A 24,324-nucleotide genomic window follows, 5' to 3' on the forward strand; every position below is an offset into this window, starting at 1 on the left:
TTATGACTCTTCACTACATCCATAGTGCAACACAAAGGGCCTTTGTGAAATTTTGCCACTCATGTTTTTCTTGTGAATAGTTTATTCATATTTCAAACCTTGAAATATGGATGACAAAGCAAGGGTAATCTAAGAAGGAAGTTGGAATTTTTTGTTTTGGGGAAGTGACAGAAGTTACTTATTTTACCTGAAGTATCAGAACATAATTGAGTGGAAGCGTTTACTTAATATAACTTATTCTAAGTATAACAGTTATTTGGCTACTATATCCCAAAGTGGCCCTTGTGTATTTTACTTACCTGGTAGTGGGTAGGTCCAAAAGAGTCAACCACAAATCAGTAACAATTTTGAAAGTACCCAAATTAATATAAACATTTACATGATTTTAGGACTTGAGATGATCATTTATGTACATGTTCTTCTTAACAGGACAAAGGTAGGCACAGTAACAAAATGTACTAGAGTAGTTTCAACCATTTCTTAACCTAGCAATAACAAAATACTGTGAAATGATGCCTCAGGTCGCTTGTGCTGTAAGTGGCTACAAAAATTTATGTGGTATGGCATGACTCTGGGATTGCCATATCAGTCCTCTGTTTGACAGATGACAGCCAGTTTGTGGATTGACATAGTACAGTGAAATATTTTTTGAGCAACAAAAGGATAAGCTTGCAGCTCATTATTTGGGAATTTTTATTGTACAGATCTACCTATTTCCTTTATTAGTTTGATGGATGTGGGTAAGAGTTAGCCAGTGATTAATTTGTACCTTCGTCTGTGGTATTCTTTCAATTTATTGTCCCCTTGTAATTTTGATGCTAAGAGGCACATGTTTGTGTGCAGTCCCTCTAAGAATAAACAAATATAGTAATTCCTCTCATATCTGCACTTGTGGATGCAAAGGAGTGATGGAAAAGGCTGAAATACATTAAGGGAATAGTACTATGTGAAGTCTATGCCAGGCTACCTCAGAACCTTACCCTATCATTACAGCCTGCTTAAACTAACTAAGCAAATGCACAAAAAGTCAGTAAGACATAGAATCTACAGAAGTGATAGCAGTTAAGTACTGTATTATGAAGAAAGCCCAACAAACATATTTTTCTGGAAATGTGCCCATACAGACTACTTTACCCAGCAAAATGTCTCACTCAAAACCTTTATTACAGTACCCAAAGTACCCATGTTTATTCAAGAATAATCTTTTCTTCCTAATACAGGTTGGCTATGAACAAAGAACAAGAAAATAGTTACTGCCACTGAGCATTTTTTATTTTGTATTTTTTTGTAATTAAGATGCAATTTACATAAAGCATTGTTTAATGTGTTATCTATTTAGAGCATACTCATTGGCTCACACAAGCAATCCATTAAGTATACATGGAGGATAGTGAAATGCAGTACAGTTTGTGTTTTATCCCTCCTCTGATAAAATAAACAAACCATCATCTTATACTGTAATAGTACCATTTAACAAAGCTGGGAGGTCATTGGAGCATGTTAACAAGATACTGTATTTATAGATGTGTGTGGTGAATGTTAGGGGGAATCACAGTAGTACTCGTCTGGCTTAAGCTCCACTTTTCTCTTGGCCACCAATGAGTTTTGATCACTGCTCTGCAACACAAGATTTTGCTGTTGCTGAAGCTTCTCTTCACGTTTGGTAATATTTTTTTTATATCTCTGTGCTTGTTGTTGATGTCTTGGAAAATTTATATATGTGAGTCAGTACATGTTTTACATGACAGATCTGACTATGCAGTGTCCTGGGTAGTGGCATGTTTGTAATGGATTCATGTTCTTACAAAATTGACCCTGTCAGTATTTTGCTTTTCACTAAGGATAAGAATGTTGACAGGAACAATCAGTGAGAAATGTCAAGGTTGGGCCAAAGGGTTCTTCAGTCTACATCCCTGCTAGTGCTGTGACTCCTGCTATCAAGTCTGTTGCTTGTTGGTCTCCCTTTGCCAGTTGGCCAGGGTAGGGACCGTAAGGATCGCCTGGATGTACCTCATTCCTCTTGCCCTGTAATGTCCCTCTTGCCTTTGTCACTGAGCATCTCAAATCCCATTCACCTGTTGAGCAGCTTCCTGATGCCACCACCTCATCCCCTGCTATGATGGACTCTCAAAAGCTTCCTTCAGACCCCTGGGGGTTGTTGAAGGCTCTCCGGATCATTAACAATTACAGGCAAGGCTCCATTTGCTCATTCCTGATGCAGCCAGCTTTAGTCTTTGTGCTTGCTCCTGAAGTTACCACATCTGCTGTTTCTTACTTTTCCATACCCATGGTTTCTGGTGCTGCCTTACCTGATGTGGGTGTTGCCTTTTTGGGGAGGGATCATGAGACATTTTACACTGCTGTTACAATTAATGGGTCTGAACAGAAGCTTGCATCAACTGTAGAGGAGTTAGATAGCAAAGTAGGAGTAAGACTGGAAAATGCTCCTCCTCCTCCTCCTCCTCCTCGCTGAGCTCATTTTTTCTTCATTTTCTATTTCCTGACCTTCCTTCAACTCCTCTCAGTCCCTCTACCAAAGAAGAGGTAAGAAATGGTCTCAGAAGTCTTTCCCTCATTAAGGTTGTTGAAGGTATTAACTAAAGAATTTCCCTTTATTTAGGTGTAGTAAAGATGTGTGCTATTTCTCCCTTTGAGAAGACTTAACAGTGTAGATGTTCTGGGTTTGACTCCTTGAATATCAGTCCTTATACATACATTGTAATTTTTACAGGGGTCATGCTCTCCATACAATTTCTTCAAGGTGTCTAACAGACTCTCAAGTTGCTGAAGGCACTTGGGCCATACCATGGTTGTACCAGAGAGCTGCCCTTGGTGGCATTTTTGGAATATTTTACTATGGATAAAAGCTCTTTTATTCTTCGTGTGACAGTGGTAGTCCCTCGTCCTGAGTCCTCTCCATCTTGTTACTGCTGCATTCCCTAGTTATTCATCCCAGCCTATCTATAGGGACTCTTGAAGAGTTAGGAGAGTTAGAAGATAATGGTTGAAAAAATGCAAGCACATTTTTCATTTTTTCTTCTTCCTTCTCTTCCTCAAACTTGGTAAAACATAAGAAGGCCTGGAAGGCTGCTCTCTATGAGAAGGTGCACTGGGCTTTCCATTGTTATCACTCTTCTCTGAAGAGAGACAACAATGCACCTTCTTCTTTGAAGAGGTACAACAGTGATCCTTGTGACCATTCATGGGAACAGGTGACTGTGGGTCAGATGTACACCCCTGTTTATGAGCTTGTTCCCAAATAGTGTCCAGTTCACATTCCTGCTTAGTCTCCCAAGGCATGAAAAACCATCCTGGACACTTCTTCCTGCTCATGATCATGCTTCCTGAGTTCATAACAGTCATGGATTTATGTGTGACTTATCACTCTTCCAGATGCATATAATGTTCCACTCAGTACTACCACCAGGACCCTTGATGATTTCTGTCTGCATGTCTACTTCCCTGCGTTCAATACCATTCCAAACACTTCAGCAGACGGTCCTTCCCAACCAGCTGAGGATCTGTTAGGGCCTTTTGAACTTGAGCAGATGGAGACGAAGAAGTGAAGCACTGCGAGGTGTTTTTTGGCTCTTTCTTGGAGACAGTGATCTCTGGAAAGTAACCAGGCTCTTCCACAGCACCCAGTATCATTGATAGAACAGAAATTAGGGCTCACTACAGAAGTGATGCTGTTGTCATTCTGGCTTCCTTGCTTTCTGCTGTAGCAGGGCGTGGTAGGTGAAGTCAATTCTCTGATCTTCCAGTCAGAGAATTCCTTTGCTTCCAGCCATTCTTCCAAGCTGCATACTGTGCTACTGACCCATCAGCTGAAATAATGTACTGTACTGTACTCCCAAGGATGCCAAAACCTGGCCCTTCATCTTAGAGAGACTGAGCCTTGGAGTTGGTCACCATGGCTTCCATCCAAATGCCATGATAGTCAGACCTTAGTGACATTCATCACGAGTCCTTGGACACCTCTTTGGGATCTGTTGTTGCTGTTCAACATGTGAAACTACCCAAGTTTCATTGGGCAGAATTATCTTCCATAAGGTTCATGGGTGGCATAAGGTCAGCAGCATAACACCATGTATACACTGGTTTGTCCTGGTGCAGGTGAGTTATTGAGTAGAGCACCCTAGCCATGGCTTTGGCCAGTAGATGGTTGCCTCTAATAGAGTGGGGTTGTTTAGAGCATTATTATTACCTCTGGGTGAGATTGTGATAATATTGATGCCTACAGAGCTGACACTCCGGTGTCTTATGATGTGAGGTTCAGTTTCTTTGAGTGTGACCTGTCAGCCTCTGCATCAGACATGAAGCTGTGCATGAGGTAGCAGGAGTCAGCCCTCTCTACTTTCTTGTGTGGCTGGAATGCCGGCAATTCCCGGAGGAGCAACACCAGTCATGTTCCACAGGCAGGATCCCTTAGGAGTGTCACCATATAAAGTTTGTACAGTATTCTCATAAGAATCGGTTTGTTTTCTCAAGATAAATTGCATTTTTTTTTTTTTAGATATACAATCCTGAAATCTTTTATCATTAGCACATCTCTTAAGTCTGTGTTGCCGAAGGAAAAATGATTGAGTTGTGCCCCAACACCCTTACCCACCTGCTGCTAGTTAATTACCCTAACAAGCTTTTACAATCAATCCAGCTTGCTCCAAAGATATATCCATATAGAACAAGGTGTGAGGTTTAAAAACTAAAGAAAAATGCAATACAGTACTGTACTGTATACTTAAAAAGAACTTGTGATTTTAAGAGATATTAGATATATAATGTCCCACCTCTTGACCAACACTGACTATATCCCTGTAGCCAAAGGAAAAAATGGAGTTTTACAGGTGAGTGCTGAGACCCCTCTTCCATTACTTACGTCTACATATACTGTAACCACTTTGTTAACAAGCCTCAACTTCTGTACTAGCTCTCTCTGAATGGCACTCCTTTTATAAGATAAGGTTTACATGGTATGTGTATATGAAATGCTGTTTAAGAATTGCATTACTGTGCTCAACAATATTCAGTGCTACTCAGTGTACAAACTAGTAAAGAAATGCGTAAATAAACTCATTTTCTATTGTATGCTTCAGTGAGTTAGCATTGCCTTTGTATTATTATGTCATTGTAATGTACTGCTTCTTATGTGTATTATAGTACAATTTTGATGTCATCTACTCCCATTGTAGAAGATACTCATCCTTTGAGGTCTATTAGCTATTCTTCAATAAGGTCATATTTCACTTTCTGCAGTTCACATTCATGTTTTGGCCAAGAAAGACACTGAAGAAGCATTTAAATTTTATCAATTTTATGCAAGTAAAGAAACCCTTGTGTTGTGTTATATGGGTAGGGAAGGTTATAAGATTGAAGCAGCCTGTAATTGGAAGAAGACAAGAACTGCAGGACCCAGTAATAGGTATCCCTTAAATGCCCTCTTTTTCCCTCTCTGAAGCAGAACCCCACATTCTTGTTTCTGAGTGATTCCTCCTTTTAAGTTATTCATGATGACTTTGGCTTGAAAATCAACCCAGATGAATTTGTGACACATATTCATGACTCATCTGAAGTGGATGTAAGGTAAAGCAGTTTTCTTCTTGCTTCAAAACCCCTTTAAAGAAGTGAAGTATTTTTTTCATCCACTGGTACCTGTGAAACCTTTCCTCTCATTTTGACAGCTTTTTAGCAAGATTGGTCCTCATCCCTATTCTCTTGTAAGAACTGTCACATGGGACCTTAAAAATTTTCCTCCACCACAATTACTGATTCTCGCAGTATCCCTGCCTGAGTTAAGTCAAAGGGAGATCTTTAAGAGTCTCTTTAGTCAGAAGGGACAGCAGTGAGATACAAGCCCTCAAAAGGTGTTCTGCCTCTCAGTATTAGTGAGCATAGTTGGCTTGTCTCTAGTTCCAGACCCTTAACCTCTTGTCAAGAATGAGGACTATATGGCCAAAGAGAAACTTTGATTAATCAAGTCTTTCAAGAACACCTGATCTTCACCCAGTCATAGACATGATGTACTCATTGTAGGTGCCAAGAGGTAAGATTTATACTGTTGTAGGCAGACATGAGCCTCTCTCCTTTATTATTATCAATGTTGGTGATTTATAGTTGAACCCCTGCTCCTAATATCACAGAATTTAATCTCCATTATAGAGGCATATGCTCTCTCTGGTAGTTTATAAGTTTTCACTACCATTAACATTTCATTTTACTGTTCCCACACCACAGCTTTCCAGATGAGAGAATAGCTGTTACTCATGTTTCTGTTCTGTGTTCTAGAAATCTGTGCTTTGATTGTTGAGGTTTTCTGGTACTACAGTATAAGGGAACCCAATAATATTCTGTTCTCTTTTGCTAGTATAAAATTCTGATGACCATTTGCTAAGAAAGTTCTTCAAATGGATGTACTGTATAGCTCTCTCTCCTAGTGAAAAGGTCACACCATTGCTCTCATTATTAAACCATCTCGTCTTTCAGGATATTTAAAACTGTACTCACCTTTCACTCATTTAAAGTACTGTATATTTATTCATCTCTTTTAGATAGAGTGGTTCATGGTGGTAGGTTTCTGTTTCCTAACAGTAGCAGTTATGACTTGAACCATTAATGGATGGTCTCCTGTTTGTCACTTTTTTATGAGTTGTATTTTAACAGCATTCCCAATTGAGTTGTATTTTAACAGCACCCATGCAGTAAATGGACTTGCTGTAACATCTTGGTTCCCAGAAGTTCTATTCCTCAAAGATGCAATGGATGTCATGCAGTTGGAACTTCAGAAGTTAATGAAGATGCAATTTCCTAATACTGTTCTTGCATTTTATTGCATTTTTATCTATTTAATGTATTAATTTATTTATTTTATTTTTTCTTTTTTAATAAGTGAGATCTCTTCTGTCTGTATTTCCCTTTACCACCTCCTACTTCTTCCTAATGAACACCATATTCTTTGGAAGCTTGAATTTCAAGTCAGTGGCTCCTGTGGGCTTGTTCCATATGAATAGGTTTCATCTTCTGAATAATAATAGTACTAAAAACTTTTATAACTCTTGTCTCAGATCACCAGTAAAGTTTCCATGAAGTAAGATCTGCTGGTGACCTTTTATCCCAATGTTGTTTTGTCATGTTCCTTTCTACACTTCAAAGACACTTTTTCTTCATATTCTTTAAGGCATGAAACAGATTCTGGCATAAGGCTAAGTTAACCAAACTTGCTTTTTGCTTTACTCTCTCCCATTTAAGTTTTTTTTTAAATGAATTTTACGTCTATATGAAAGCCTATTTCCCCATGTCAGTGGGAGGATGATGGAGTGTGAAAACTAGAAAATTAATAGGATCGTTAAGTTTGAACCGTATATTGACTCATCCCTTTTGGGTTGTTCGAGCATCTGTTGATTACCATTCAGTTTTTTCTCTGTCACCAGCCTGCAAGGACTTATTGGAGAGAGTTGTTTAATTTTGGTTGCCAGTTGGATAATTTTCTTAATTTAGGATTTGGCTTTTCATGGTTTTTGTCATTACTGTATTTAGGATGTCATCAAAGAGGATAAAGACAAATTAAGTCCATAAGGTAAGAGGATGTAATACCCAGCTTTACTTTTCAGTTTACAATGGTCACAATGTACAGTATGTGTTAAATGTAGGAACAATGATTGCTCTTTTAACAATCACTGTGATCAGTGTATCGGTTGGTCAAAAGAAGTAATGAATTTTATTTAAAGTATAAGCAGATGAGAATAGGAGAAGACAGAAAAAAGATTCTTCGAATGCTAGGGCAGAAGTGGAGAATAGGAGTAAGCATTACTCATCTTTTCATGATCTGTCATATAGTAGTTCTTCCCACTCTGCCTGTTTTCCTTGTACAGTAATCGTTCTCCTTCAGAAATTATTTCCCCCTCTCACAGCTCCCCACATTGTTCAGGACATGAAGTTTGGCAAATTATAAGCCAGTGCTGCTAGTCTTAGATCTACATTTGAATAATTTATGGAGGTAACCTTCTCAATACTTGCTGCTTTACCGACCCAGCTGAATTGTCCTTTTGCGGCAGAGGAGTGCCAAGGCTCTCCCTTCCTGTCAGCCATACCATAGCCACAATATGACTCTCTCGCTGCTGTTGGAGGTACAGGGAAGCAGGTTAAGTCCAGGAGTGGAAGCAGTTTGTGCCCATTGTCATCTTCCTCTGACCAGCCTAGCACATATGAAGTACCAGTTGGCACACAGTCACAGTAAGGTGCACTAAGCAAAATCAGACGAAGTTCGTGTAGACAGGAAGTAGGTATGTTAGGTGGTGATGAGTGATGAGCAGGAGGTGCTCTCCCAGCACTGGACGATTGCCTGACAGTGGGCAGTGGCCTGGCACTGGGCGCTCACTTGCCAATCCCTTCACCTTCTCAGTCTCCCAGGCAGTCTGGATATGCTGGTTCATCTTCACACCTTTTGTCCGACACTCTAGTAGCTGCAGTTGGGTATGTGAACGCATTTGTTGTCGCATTATCCTTTCTTTCTTTGGCATTCTCATCATAGTTTGATTTCTTGTAAGACAGCACAAGTTTCTTTGTGCAGATTGCAAAAGTAGGTGCTTGTATCATTCTCCTCATTCTGTCTCATGGTCGCCATTGGTGATGTGTAAGGCAGGGTGCTGCGATGTAGTTTTCTTTGTCCTCAGTCATCACACTTACAGTCTCATTCCCCTTCTTTGTCACTCTGGGCTCATCCTGAGCATTCTAGTTGTTTTCTTGAACTACATTTGACATTGCAGATGCTGCAAGCCACTTCCCAATAGCCAAGTTAGCATTCAAGGTATTCTTGGGCCTCTTTTAGGTGCTCTTGGTCGTCTCTTCAGCTCTTGGGATCAGCATATTCGCCTGTTAGACAAGTGGAGCCTTCTTCTTGGATTGCTGCTGCCTCAGTAGCAAAACAGACTGGATTATCTTCCCCTCCTCCAGGTTTTTTGATGCTGGTTCCTTCAGTATTTTCGGTTTTACCTTCAACTACCTTGGTATCAGTGCAAGATGGTGTGAATATACAGAAAGCTTCTGTTTCTTACACAGGTGATTCTTTGGCCCCAGGTACCAGGGTACAAGACAGCACCAACCTTTCCTCAGGTGAGGAGCAGGTTTTTGCTTCCAAAATAAAGTCCTTTTTAGAGGAGTTGAAATTCCTTTCATCTCGGGTATCAGGGGGTTCTACTGCTACCACCCTTGCTTCTCATGCTTTCCCTCTGATGATCCTGAGGCTCCCAAAATGGGCTCTCATGCTGAAGAAGAGCAGGTAGTTTCGTTAGCTTTTCAGAGATTGATTAAGTTCTGTACTAGCAAAATTCCTGATTTCTTTGGGAAACTAGTAGTTCAGGAATCTAGGTCCTTTAGGATTGCTAGGCAGGAGCCCAAGGTGAATCCCATTCTGTCTCCTAAACTGGCTAAGTTGGCACTGAACAGGTTTAATGCAGTGGCTGAATTACTTCATCAAAAAGTTTCTTTTAGAAGTTCTTCCTCTTTTCTTCTTGTCTTTATGGGAAAGAGGAGAGCTGTCTATGAAACTAGGTAGTTGCCAGATTTAGCTCCATCTTCTATTAAGGACCCCAGTATTTTCTTGCTGTTGGGCCCAGATAAAAAGAGTGCAGTTTCCTCAGGTAAGATTGTATGAACTTACTTGGAGTTAAGAGTTTTTTGCTTGCTAGGCTTTCTGCATTATGGAGATAATTGTTTCTTAGAAATGGCTATAGTAGCCAAAGACAAAATAGCAAGAGAGATTGTTCCTGCTCCTCCTCTAGAGAAACAATGTTTGGGAATGATTTGGTGGATTTCTTGGGCTGCTTGGATAGAGCATTTTCAGATTCCCTTGGGGAATCCGTGCATACCTTTACTAATGTGGTTGTCAAGCCTAGGGAACAATTGTATTCTCCATCTCTTCGGCACAAAAGGCCGAAATGAGTACTCAACACCCCTTGCATTCTTTACTGGACACCCTCAACATTAGGTATGATAATACAGTATAAGAGATTGAGAAAGCAGAAACCAGGTCTTTGTTGTGTTACTCTCTAACATATGGACATACAAAACCACGACAAACACCATTTTGTCAGTCAACAAAAGTTCCAGGGTTCTCCCTAGATAAACAGGTAAGTTGCTAGTGACCTCAAGTCAGCCCTTTTGGGCTTACTGTACTGGAAAGACAGGAAGCATCCTAGAAAAAATCCAGTCCCTGTTAAGAAGTGATGTACCAAGCCCTCAGTCCCCAGTAGGAGGGAGGTTGAGCCTCTTTTATTTGATTTGGCAGGATCTAGAGGCAGATCCCTGGTTGGTGGGGGTACTGAAGGAGGGAAACAGCATTCCCTTCCTTTCCAAGCCTCCTGTTGTCAGTTCTCCTTTGGAGTTTCCCTCCCATTTCCACAATGAAAAGAAGTTCCATATCCTGGGAGAAGGAATGGACTCTTTTGTTAAAAGGAGCTGTGGAAATAGCCTTTTTCTGGCATCAAAAGCTTCAGGAGAATAAAGACCAATATTGGATATCTCCAATTAAAGCATTTTGTTATTCTGACTCTGTTCACTATGGAGTCTGCTAGTTCACTTTTAGCAATAATTCAGCAAGGAGATGGGATGGTATCAGTGGACGTGATGGATGCATACTTCCATGTACTGATTCATATGAGTTCAAGGAAATATCTGCGATTTGTTTTTCAAGGCAAAGTATACCAGTTTCAGGTGATCTGCTTCAGTCTGAGGTCAGCTCTTTGAGTTTTTTACCAAGTCCAGTTGCAGTTGGGCAAGTGGACTCACTTGTTAGGCATTCGGATGCTTCTCTACCTGGATGATTGGCAGATTCTAGCATCAAGTTTAGAGGGGAGCCTGAGGGCAAGAGGTAGTTTTAAAGTCAACAAGTCTGTTAGGAATACAGTATATTGATAAATGTTTCAAAATCCAATCTGATACCAACTCTAAATCTTTTTTACCTGGAAATGCTTCTGGATACCTAGAATTTGCGTTTCTCCAAAGGAGAAATGCATAGACAACTTTCTTTTAATTCTAGAACATCTATCCTTCACTACCTTGCCAGCTAAGAAATGGCTTTGTTAGGACACATGGCATCACTGGAGAAGCTGGTTCTGGGTGCCAGGCTGAGAATGAGGCTGATTCAATTCTTTTCAAGAGGCAATGGAACCAGGAAGTTCAGTCAGACTCTATTCAAATTCAAGTCTCAAGAGAATTACTGGGTCCTCTTAGATGTTTGGAACTATTAACCTCATCTTTTGCAGTTAGTCTCTTTCCAGTTGAAGAGCCCATATCTCATGTTACATTCTGATGTGTCGTCAGAAGGTTGAGGAGTGGATCACAGTAGATGGGCATGTAGCAGGGGTTTGGTCCGCAGAAGATCAAGAACTCCATATCAAACAGTTAGAGATGTTGGCAGTGTGGAAGGCCCTTCTAGCATTGGAGGATATAGTACAGGGCAAAAATTTAGTGCTGTTTTCAGACAATTCAACAGCTGTGGCATATCGGAGCAATCAAGGAGGCACAAAGTTGGAAGCTTTGTTCCTACTTTTAAGTCATATCTCACTTGACCAGAGGAAAGGATGTTCCATCTTTGCCCCAGTTTGTGCCAGAAAGAATGAACATTGCGGCAGACCAACTGAGCAGGAAAGACCAGACTCTTTCTAATGAATGGACTTTGCATCCACAAGTCTGCAATGACCTGTGGAAGCTGTGGGGCACTCCTCTAATGGACCTGTTTGCCACCATGTTCAACAATGGCCAGCCAGTGTACTGTTCTCCAGTTCAGGATCCTCAAGTTTGGATAGTTGGCGCAATGCTTTTAGATTGGTCTTATGCTTTTCCTCTGTGCTTCTCCTCCCTTGGGTATGACACAAAGGGTTCTGGCAGAATTCCATATGGCTGTTAGTTGACACAAGAATTTGGTGAATCTTTGGTAGCCATGCAGAGAATGGTTCCCAGACCTCCTGTCTCTGTTAATAGATTGCCCAAGGCTCCTTCCACCAAGGAAGGACCTTCTCAAGCAGCCAGAATGTATGAGGTTTCACCAAAGCCTCCCCATCCTTTAGCTGACCACTTGGAGACTTGATTGTCTTATGAACCAGGGGTTTTTCAAGGGAATGCAGAAGGCCTATCATTAACTCCAGAAGTGGGCTGACTAATATCATGTATCAGAGACAGTGGGCAGTGTGTAGAGCTTGGTGCTCTGCCAGAAGGTTTTCCTGTACACATATCTCTGTATATGTAACATCATTACATTCTTTCTGTACTTATGTTACACCACACTTTTTCAGTTCCTGCCATTAAAGGGTATCAATCCACATTAGCTTCTGTATTGAGGCATACTGGCGCCTAGATATTTTGTCTGCTTCTTCCAAATTGAGAGTCATAAGTCTTCAGTTAAATCCCTCAGCTGAAATTTGGATGCATAAGTATTTAAGCATGCCCCCATATGAACCCTTGAACGCAACCTCCCAAAAGAATTTGACAATGTTAGCCTTGGCCTCAGCAAAAAAAGTCAGTGAGCTTCTGGCTTTCTTATGTCATGTGGGCTTTACCACCCAAGGATCAGTCCTTTCTATTCTACCTCTTTTCAGGGCCAAAAATAACTTTGTCACATCCTCTGCGTTGCTCTTTCATCATCCCTAGTCTGTCCTCTTTGTTGCCAGAACTCCCTCGATACACAGTACTGTGCAGTATTTGCAAAGGATTAGGGAAATAAGATGAAATGTCAAGAACATTTTTTGCAGCCCCTAGGAAGCTTTTCTTACCTTTGTCAAAGAACACTGTGACTTTTATGTTTAAGGCTTTGGTCAGGGGGCCATGTGCAAACTTAAACTCTACTCGTCTACCTCTATTAAAAGTTAGATTTCACAGCATGCAAGTGGTAGCTACCACTTTCAGTTTCCTTAAGAACTTTTCATTAGAGAAAGTCATCAGTGCAGCACAGTGGAGATGTAACTCTGTATTTTCTTTGCACTTGCACTATCTGCGAGATGTGGAGATTCAGTATGAATTGTGCAGAACTCTTTTGTCCTCATTACAGCAAGGGAACTCATATCTTAAACGATTAGGTGTAGTTGCACTCTAACCTTTCCTATTTATGTAGGAGATTGTCGAGTTTTGGGGAGTATGAAGGTATTGCACATATACTGAATTTGGTAAGGGCTATGATTCTTTTACTGGTTTTGCCCTGCTGGCTTAGGCACAAGGCCTTTTGTCCCACCTTCATCAGAGTGAGAGTGGTAACCCTAGCAAGGAACCTCCAGCATCATTCACAGATCTTGCTGCCAAATGAATTAGTCCTCACCTGGCGACAGTACCAGCAGAAGGATTCTAATCATATCATTTTATTCCAGGCAGAATTTTATGGTTTTCTTTTGGGTTATTATTTTGTCCTCACCTTTTTCCACCTTGGTTCAATGTGGGAATTGGCTATCATGATAGAGGTAAGATTAATTTTAGAAATAGAAATTTTATAATAAAACTTGTTTTCAAAATAATTCCTTCTATATTACGTATCCCCCCCAACTTCCCCCTCGTGGACAGAGAAAAAACTCATTTGAATACTGTACTAGTAGACCCTTGAACTACCTGAAAGGGATGGGCCAGTAGATGATTCAAACTAAATGATGCTATTAATTTTTTAGTTTTCACACTCTGTTGTCCTCCTGCCTGACATGAATGAGATCACCTTCCGTGTCCCTACAGGTAACAGAAATACTTCTTAGGGCAAAGGAGCAGAGAGCAGTATTGGTCATGAGGTTGTCCCAAGGGGATACATTGCATTGTAAGACTCCCTCAGTCTCATGAGTCAAGGTTTACTATCAGATTGGTTGCAGGATTTTGTGAAGGCTTTTAGGTATAGTGTACCTCTAGGTGACCTGTTTGTAACCAGGAGAAACAGTCAGCTCTCACGTTTTTGTTCAGGTCTCCTGTACCAAGCAGCATGGATGGTAGATGCTTTTATGGTCCTTTGGCCAACCAGGAGGTGTAGACCCCCTTCCTTTCTCACAAGGCCATTCCAGTGAGGTTTTGAATGTCCACCAACATAAGTTTGATCTTTGTTGCTTGTACGTCTCAGTAGGTTGGGTTTTCCGATTTCTGGGCACTGAAACTGCCCCACTTTTGACATTATCACCAGAATCTGAAAAAGTTTCAGAGGTCATTACCATCCTTGGAAAGATTTTGATTTCTAGGCTTCATAAGGCCAAATGGTGTAATACAAGCGCAGATTATTGTGGCAGCATTATTTAAGATCAAGCTGATAGAGCAACCCACAAGAGTCATTCCGTGATGTGAATGTGAGAGGTGTGACATAATGGCTGACTTCCTGTTATATTAACAGAGTGGCAATTTGGTACACTAGCAGGGGTACTACTGGCTTTAGGACACAGAGACCATCCCCTGCAGGTAGAATCATAGTCTAAGGGCTGAATAACTTTCTTTCTGGAATGCCTTCATTCAAATAGGATTATTCTTTCATTCGTTGAGGAAGAAGCCATGGGTTCACTCACTATGGCATCCCTGTCAAGCATCATCATAATTGGAACTATGAACCTCATCTTTGTTTGGGTTGTTTTGACTTGTCCATACTCAAGAGGAACTTTGAACAGTCTTGCCCACCTTGTGAAAGACCTCTGGAGTGGCATGTGACTCCCATTTCTGTAGTCTCACTAGGGTACCCCTTAGGCTCCTTAGTTAGTCTAAAGATAAGGGTCTTGCACTGAAGACCATTTTTCTAATGACCTTAGCACCTATGAAGTGCATGGGTAAGCTACAAAGGTTCCAGCACACTGATTAGTTTGGGTCTCTCATTCTCATTTGTTACCTAGTTTATGGTAAAACTCAGAACCCACCAGTCCCTGAAGAGAGGTATGAGTGTGTCAGTCCCAACCTCCAGGACTTTGTAGGCAGGAGTGTCGATAGCTGTACATTGGTACTGGGAGGTACAAGAAGGAATTTCCTGGAGTATATTGCTGTTCTTATGGGTTTAATTATGTGATGCCTAATGTTGCCATGTATTACATACCACCATTAATTCATCTCCCCATGACTTGAATCCTTTTGCCTTCTTTGAATACCGATGTATATGTTTAATTTAGCATCTGGCAAACACAGGTTTGCCTATTGTTTTCACCTTTTAAGCTCATATCTTTTATTGTATAATGAAACCATCCTTTATTAGCCATCGTTGGATTAACATCTTTTGGCCCCATGGCTGATTTTTCAAACACCTCGCACAGGCTTAGTGCTTCCTGAAACAAAACAGTTGTCCAACAATGTATGTTTTTGATCTTGTCTTCTAAAGCTAGAGTCAGACTCTTGTGACTTCACTAAACCATTGTCCCTTATCATAAACATAACTTTTACTGTAAAGGTACAAGTGAAAGCAGCACAGATTCCTTTATGTCTGCTCTTTTCACTGTACAGTGAGCCCCTGTATTCACGGAGGATGTGTCCCGCACCCCCCCCTAAATAGCTAAAATCCACGAATACTTAAAACCCCTCTGAAAACACTTAGAACTGGCCGTTTTGATAGTTTAAACAATAAAAACCCTGTAAAAATGCTTATACCTGAGTATTTTAATAGTTTTATCATAAAAAGTGCATTTATTCATGAAAATTATTTGAAAAAATACAGTAATTAGTGAATATTTCTCAATGGAAAATACTGCGAATGGGTGAATTTTCCGCGAATAATGTTAGATATGTTCCACAGAGAAACCCACGAATGCACGGGGGTTTACTGTAGCTGTAGTAGACAGTTTGTTCTTGTATAGACCTTTTCCCTTTTCTCAAAACATCCAGAATTTCAGTTTTTTCTGAAAAGAGTCGCCTTACAGACTCCCTTTGGTTATACAGATTGTTAATATCACTACTTTTGCACTTCAGGCCATTTTTGCAGAACTTCAAGGAAATGAACACCAGTTACAAATAAACACAAGCAAGCCTCTATACAGTCTTTAAAAAAGTTCATGCTAGCATTTGAGTGGATCATCATGTGGGTGCCAAAGTAAAATGAGAGTAGATCAGTAAAACAGAGAAACTGTGCTCTGTATGTGTGAATTACAGAATTCATGAATGATTTGTTGGAATAAAACACAGGACTAGTACTCCATATATATATAATATACAATATGTAACTGTATATGAATATGTTGTTTTAGCAAACATTTTTTTCTTTGGTTGGCCTAGTATCAGTAGGGTAGAGCCTTTCATTTTCTCAGGAAGTCTTGTAAGGATGAGATTTGTAGCCCTGCGTCCTTTTTCTTTACCCAACGTGCTGGTACCCAATTACAGCTGGTTGCTATGGTTGGCAATAGGACAGCATCTGAACATGAACATAGCAAATGTGAGCTGAGATCTGTATTACTGTGATGTCTTTTTTCCTCTTTTAGAGGCGTGAAGCCACGTTTAGTCTCCAGATTCTCAGGAAGTCTTTAGGAATGAGTCTTTAGTCCCATGTTCTTTTCTTAACTGCAACTGGTGCTGATGCCCATTCACAGTTGAGCTGACTAGTGGGCAGCAGACCAGGATTGAACCTTGCAATCAGGAATATTATTACAGAAATCAACCACAGATACCATGGCCATGCCCTTTTAAGGTGAAATTTATATTGAATGACATGAATATTAATATATTTTTTGTTATTCAGATTTCAATTGATCCTCTTGGGAAATTTCCTAATGTAGTATACATAACTATTTCATAGTAGTTGATGAAAACGTATCAGGAGAACCAGTTGTTTTACTTTATTCGAGCTGAATATGTTTTGGAATTCTGATGGCATTAACGTGATAGACCATGTAATCTTTCCTCTCCTTCATCAATGACCTCTTCCATCCTAACTCTTCTTATACCCATATAAGTACTGTAGAAGGTCCTAAGATATTTGGGGAGCTTGTTTATAGGAAAGGGGAAGAAACTGAAATAACCATACATAATTTTGTTTATACTTATAATATTTGAAAGAGTTTGTAAAATATGCATAGGTTGATTGAATATCAGAATACAATGTGTGAGTATTTCCCTTTTCTCTGTAATTCAGATTATTGACTCCCCAAAACATTTTTCTTACATAAGTGACCAAAAACAATTGTGATTAGGAAAACGAATAAACCAGTTAACTGTGATGGAAGGAAACACTGAGACTGGCCACTTTACTTACCATAGACTGTAAATCCTTTGGAAGTCACTCAGTCTTTCCTGAAGGGCAGCAGTTGTATCTGTACATGAGGTAGTCACCCTTGAATATGAGATAATGTTCCATGTTTAGGAGGTAAATTATCCATCAGTCATATGGCAGTACTTGTCTCCTGGAATTAGTACTGTAACAATTCTGAATCAGTAATATCTCTTAAATGAGATGAGAATTATCTTTTCTGAATATAAGGCAGTATATTTTCCAAGTATGAGGTGATGCTCAGTGTGAATATATTTTGTTAGTGACATAATATTTCTCCTGAATATGAGGCATTGTTTGTCCTAATTATAAAGTACTGTACATTATTCCCAAATATGAGGCATGTACTGGTTCTTCAGAATAGTATCAGGATATATTTAGATTGTATTCCTGAATATAAGGTACATGTTACTGTACTGTACTGTACTGTATTTCTCCTGAAAGTAAGGTAGTAGTGTTTTCCCCAAATACAAGGTAATGTAATACATTTCTCAGGTAGTGTTCTTGAATGTAATGCTTAGAATTATGGTTATACTTGTCCTGAATTTTAAGGTAACATATTTATTTACTTAATATTAGATAATATTCTTGATTATAAAGTAATAAATATATGAAAATAGGTGATTTGTTTGAATACTGTATTAGAAAATGTAACTCCTGGCTCTAAGACCATACAACACCAAAACACGAGGTAATGATTATTTTTCCTTAATGTTAAGCATTATTTCCCCAGTGTGAGATCGTTTCTCCTGAATGTAAGTTAATACATATATTTAGGAATACTATCAGGTAATGTTTTGCCTGGATACAAGGTCATATTGCATCTTGAATATGAGGTAATATTTCGTGTGAATACAGTGTTATATTACTCTGAATAAAAGGTAATATATTTCTTTAACATTAGGTAATATCCTTCCTGAATGAGGTAATGTTTCTCCAGAATATAAGGTAAGATATTTTGTGATTAGGTAATATCCCTGATCTGTGCATGACATAATATTTGTGAATGTGTGGTCATGCAATCCTCTAAATATAAGGAAATATATACTATGAGTACAGTATAATGTAATGTTATACATTTATTGAATACTGGTACTCATTGCATGTAATATGTTTATCATGAATGGTGGTGATATCAGCTGAGCAAATGACTATAAGATTTATTTGCTGAATACGATGTTTCCTAAATTTAAAAAAACCTTCCTGAATATTAAGTAATAAATAACTGTAACTGGAATGATACAATATGATTGTTGACATATATTCTTATTTCAAATGAAAATTTAAATTTTTTTTATCACAGACACAACTATGGTAGTTTTAGGTATTTACATTAGTATTTATTTTCTTTTTATTTTGGAAGGAACACTATAAGTTGTGTTTTTAATATGGTTATATTAAGTCAGATAAGGTATGCAGTTCAATTGTGAGTGTTTTTGAAGACTTGACCCAACTCGTCATGCTGTGAGTTATTGCTTGACCCATCAGTGTACCTCATTGGGACAACATAATCCCTGAATTGCTGTCTGTAATTGGTTTACGTGAGTAAAATAACATTAGTGTGAAAGATATAGTTCCTTCGTGTGTCATTGCTGGTATGGTAAGTTTTGTTCAGTAATAAATATCAGTTCAATCAGATGCAACACTTTCAAGGTACAGTACATAAATGAATTCTATTATTTGTATCTTATTTTTTGATTTTGTATAAAATGGTGTGCTTTATTTTTAATAGAATTACGCATAGATATTGGTATCTCCTAAAATGTTTTAAGGTATGTACTGTGTAGTATCATTTGTATGGTTCTAAATGTTTCTCTATCTGCTGTTGTATGTACTGTATGGGAAAGCAATGGTCTGAATATTTCTCAATTATTTGCAGGTGTTATTTGACATCCAAGAGCCCTCTGTAACCTGTTTATCTTTGGTTCATTGTTTTCATTCGTGTTACCCCGTCTATAATTTCTATTTTAAGAGAGGTGCTCCAGCCAAGTGTTATATTTTTAATTACTAAGTTTGTATGAAGCACCTGGGATGATTCATTTCATCCAGAAAGTTGTGAGTATAAATTGGTGTCTCACAAGCACATTCTGGAAATTTTTGCTACTTGCCAATTAGCCAATCATTCCTCCTCTGCCTGCTCATAATCGAAGTCAAGAATGTTAATTACAGCGATGTCACTTTATTGTGAACTTAATTGACTTTATTCTAATGCCTGTTTAGGCAAATTTGAAACACTTGTTTACACTGGTATACAGGAATAAGTCAATCACTTATGTACAGTATTGGGGAAAAGTTCAGTAAGATGCCAAAATATGCCAGACAATGGGCTTGTGTGACCCCACCTTAAATTAAAAGCTGTAGATAATGTTCCTGATAGTCATCCAATTGTGGGAAGGTTAAATCTGTGGGATTTTATCTTATTATTTATTGTTCTGTATCTTAACCAGATGAACTCAGTTTTCTTCTTATTCTCTGTATTTGATGTTTAATGTCTATCTTATTGATGTCTTATAGAGAATCAGTTATCCATCATTTGAAGCATCTAGTTTCAGTAACATGCCTTCAGAGATATGTCAGTGTTCAGATCTTGAAGCTGCTGGACTGGAATTTTATAGTACAATGCTACCCTAGATTTCTTGCTTATTAATCAGGTGGTTAATTCCCACCAGAGTCTAAGATGCATTGGTAGTTTTCAATACTTTATTGGTCTTGCTTTTGTCAAATCTATGCCAGTGATTTAAGTAAGTTTAGGCTCTGTTGAAATCCAAACTGACTCTTACAGACCAGTGTAAGCCTAGCTTCCCAATTGTGTTTTAAAACATCCCTGTCTTAAACATTTGGGTTTTACTTTAATTTTGACTGTTCCATGCAACCCTATGTACACTTCCCCCCACTTCCTCCTTCCCTCCTCCCAAATTGTGTTATATCAAAACAATGCCCCAAAAAATAAACATTTTATTTGGAAATTGTTTGTCTCAGAGTAACTTCTGAAAGAAAACTCCCCAGTGTACGTTTTTATCTTTTTCCAAATCTGTGTTTTATGAAAACCCAGGTTGACTTTGGCTCCCCACGGGCTCCAATTTTGTGTGTGTGTGTTTTTTTAACACCATCCAAACATTTTCATTACAAACCCACTTTCCCCTGTCCTTCCATTACTATTTGAAGTTACTCTTCAATAAACTTTGAGTGAATTCAGACAAAAACAAACTTTTCCTGCTGTACTTTGAGACATTTTCCAAAAAGTTTTTTTTCTTTATGGAAGTCCAGATTAACCTATGTGACCCTTCCTAAAGGCAGTTTCACACTTGAAACAGTCATCTGGCACCTTTTAGTTACTGCCAAACTGTGCACTAAGTAGCTAATATCTTTATGTTTGTGCATCATCAAAGCTACTTATTTTCTTTACAGTGATGTTGTACAAAGACAACCTTACTTGACCTCATCTCTGCCACACTTTTGGCCAATTTACGATGCCAATTTGTAGAAATAATCAGTTAATTGCTTCTAGGTGCAAAGTTTGATGGTGGGATGCCAAGACATTCCAAAACTTGCTCTTGTGGGATATTGTCCTAAGCCACCTCCTACCCCTTTTACCCTCCCCTCCTGAATGAATTGTTTTAAATCAGTGTGATTATTTTTATTTTCACTGAGGCCAAGTAAGCTTTTTCTCAGACTAATATACATAATCCTATGCGCCCCCCAAAATTTATCATTTTATATCTTTGTCCAGAAAGATGCATATTTTATGGAAAGCCCAAAGTGGACAGGAGGAATCTGTGCATAGCCACTGACCTCGCAACTCTGTTTTTGGTTTTCCAGCTGAAACAGGTGGAAGAGTACATGGCGTACCGTAAGTTACCGCGGGAGCTACGCACGCGGATAACAGAGTACTTCGAGCACAGGTACCAGGGGAAGTTCTTTGACGAGGAGATGATCCTAGGGGAGTTGTCGGAGAAGCTCAGGGAGGTAAGTAGTCTTGGACGCCTGGAAAATAAGTCTTCTGTTTGTTTATGCTCTTACCCCCTCCTATTCTTACTCGCTGTATAAAGTGACCTGATCATGACACCACGACCACCACCACCTACCCCCCCCCTCGTCTCCATATCGTGTTCCATGATTCTCTGCTGCATCTGAATATTATATATACATTATTTCGTTGTTTATCTCTTTTTCTCCTTACCTGTCACTTGTAGCATGTAGTGTTTTTTATCCAGTAGTTCAATATTTTTTCTCCCAGTAGGACTGAATTAACAGATTTCTTTTGTGGTGTGAGTTGGTTTAGCCCGAGCTACTAGGAGTTTTCATTGCTGTAGTTATAAATAGGAAGAAGGTTTGCATTATGATCAAGTATGGCCAGGTAGTGGTCATCAGTTAACTTGCTTGATTTATTGATTCAAGTTTCACGGCGTCACGTCGACTGCAGTCATCGGCGCCTGAATTAACCTGCTGTTAAGATTGTCTATAAGGTCAGAATGTAACTTGCTATTAAGGTTGGCAGTAACTTTAGATTTCAACTTGATGATGAGATAGGTGGTAATTTTAGAATGCCTCAGCAAATACTGGTGTGGCAACTGTGTTGGCTTACTTTGCTATAAACAGTACAGCAGTATTAATTTTCATTATGTATATCTTATAATGCTGTCATTCATTAAAGCATACAGTACAGTACAGCATTCATGTTTTGACATAATCTCTGCAAAAGGTCGTAAGTATTCTCGACTCAGTTTCTTATATACACACACACACACTCTTGAGCAGTAAGTGAAATGCACAAAGATGGTTCTTGAAATTTATAGTAACTATATATACTGTAATATTTAATATTTAATTCTAATAAAAATTTGAGGACTAAGAATACTTTCTTACTGAGTTTTCTGGTGGAAGAGAAAGAATGAGAACCAGATCAGCTTTATTTTAATAACAGGAAAGAAGAGATGGAAATGTATGAGTGATTTTAATTATATTTCTGTAACAAAAATAAGGTCATGGATACTTTCAGGAAGAAGAGACACTTGATCAGTGAAACATGAAGGATGTAGTGAAGAGTAGACTGTTTATAAAATATGTTAAGGCTGATTTAAGTAAACAGATGAATAAGAAAGTGAAATAAATGAATAAATACCGATCCAGGTAAATTTCATAACTGTTGGAGTCTCTCAGGTGTACAAAAAACTCAACATAATGAAGTCAGAGCAGTTTGTACTGTAAGTAGTGACATAATATAATCAGACTAAGTTGCTTACTGCAAGCTGGACTATAGAAGGTTCAGATAATAAAAAAATGACATATAAATACTGTCACCCTTTTTTACTTTTGTATTTGGATATTTCTCACTGTTAAGGTACTGAAGAGATATTTACATTTTTATGTATTAATGAAACCACTTACAGTACTAGTAAGATTTAACCGTTGTAGGTAATTATAATTTTTATTATCAAATGGGATTACAAAATGGATGCCAAAATATTTTTGAATATGGTTACAAATTCTAAAAAGAGCTTTCTAAAAGAAAGATGTCTACTCGACCCTAAATAGATTAAGATATGAAAAATCTCTATCCACATGAGATATAGTTATCTTAAGTAGCCTGTGGTGAAAAGTTTTTTATTTGTAGCATCAGAAGCTTCAGAATAAAAGAAATGCTTGATTTAAGGAATTATTTCTGCACAATACTATAAATTTTTTATTCCTTCTTAACCCCTTCCATTCTCAAAGTGAAGTTTCGGACAACAGATATTCTTGAAAAGTAAAATCCAGGTCATGATCATCATTCAGAGGAATATAAAAAGATTTTCCATGAGATTATTAATCCTTGGTGTAAGAGGTCTGGTGTGGACCCCTGGACTGCCACATTTTGTACTGTACTTCCCAAGTTAAATGTTTTTAGATGAAAAGTGAATGTTAAAAAATCAGTTAGTTTTATATCCCAATGCCTCCATATAGGGAAATATTTGTATGGAAGATAAGTGTAGAATGCTATACTGTACAGTACTCATTTTTATAAAAGAAATTGACCCAAAATTTTAAACTGACATTAATCCAAAGAGTTTATTGTTTGAATAATGTGGCTTATAACAACTTGTCTTTTTGTTATTTTCAACAGGTTTATGACCAAAAAACCAAAACCTAATATAATGTAGCTTTAACACATTCATTCTAACGTTTTCATCTTTGTTACTTTTAATGTGATAAATGAGAGTTTATAAACTTGTGGCAATAAAAAAAAATCAGTAATATCTTTCAAAAGATTACAGTAATCGCAGACGTTGGTTCTATCTTATTACGAAATGTTTCATTATAGGTCAGAGAAGGAACACACTGTAATGGTCATTTTAAAAACACTTCGTAGGGTTCCTTTAAGAGTTGCTCCCCTTAGCCTACACTTCCCCCCCCCAAAAAAAAAATAGAAAAATAAACACAGCATTTTGTTTTAGGAACTTCACTGCTTAGGTTACGTCAAAGCTTCACAAAAGAAAGTAAAAGAGAAGCGGGTTAAACGCCTTTCGAAGTTGCCGAGAGAAAATGGCGCTCCCTTTTTTGCACTGGAGATTTCTACTTAGCATCTTAAAAGTTTTGAGGGAGAAAAGGCGTTTACTGCACTAGGCTTAAGTCGATGTGTTGCTGGCTATAAACTTTGGCATAAAAAAAAGTTGGCGCCTGTTCTTTGATCCTATACCCCTACAGTGCGATGTTATAGATTTGTCTGTTATAAGTGGAAAGAAAATACAGTATAGTTAAAATACGTAACTCAAATACTGGTAAGGAAAACTTGTTTCGATTACGTACTGTACAAGGAATTAGAGGTTTGGTGTATGTCATTCCATGTATACAAATAGAAGTCCCTTCCCCTTTAATAAGAAATCTGACCACCAAACTCTTTGAAAAACTTTTTCTTTTGATGCACATGTATAATATTAATTTCTCAATGCTGCGATAAGTTTTCTCCCCTTTCTTGCAAAGAAGGCCTTTGACAACTTGTGATTAATTATAGTAGTAATCTTTATTCCAGGCTGTTGAAAAAACCAGGCATAACACAAGTTTTACTTTGTTTTTTTCAAAATTTTCAGTGATACTCTTCCCCGATTCCGGTTCATTGTGGCATCCACTCCATACAAATATGTTTACCTATATTCAGTATGAATTAC

At 38.4% G+C, this 24,324-nt stretch overlaps 1 protein-coding gene across 11 annotated transcripts in view; it reads left to right on the plus strand.

The window, feature by feature from the left end:
- Ih (hyperpolarization activated cyclic nucleotide gated potassium channel Ih) overlaps positions 1 to 24,324 on the plus strand; it is a 557,258-nt gene that overhangs the window by 492,435 nt on the left and 40,499 nt on the right. For all 11 annotated transcript variants that reach the window (XM_067100609.1, XM_067100602.1, XM_067100604.1 and 8 more), the window contains one exon: positions 20,999 to 21,145. In XM_067100609.1, coding sequence (XP_066956710.1) covers positions 20,999 to 21,145 — 147 coding nt within the window. The remainder of the gene's footprint in view (positions 1 to 20,998; positions 21,146 to 24,324) is intronic.

This window comes from Macrobrachium rosenbergii, chromosome 56, assembly GCF_040412425.1.
Source record: "Macrobrachium rosenbergii isolate ZJJX-2024 chromosome 56, ASM4041242v1, whole genome shotgun sequence".
Taxonomy (NCBI): Eukaryota; Metazoa; Arthropoda; class Malacostraca; order Decapoda; family Palaemonidae; genus Macrobrachium; species Macrobrachium rosenbergii.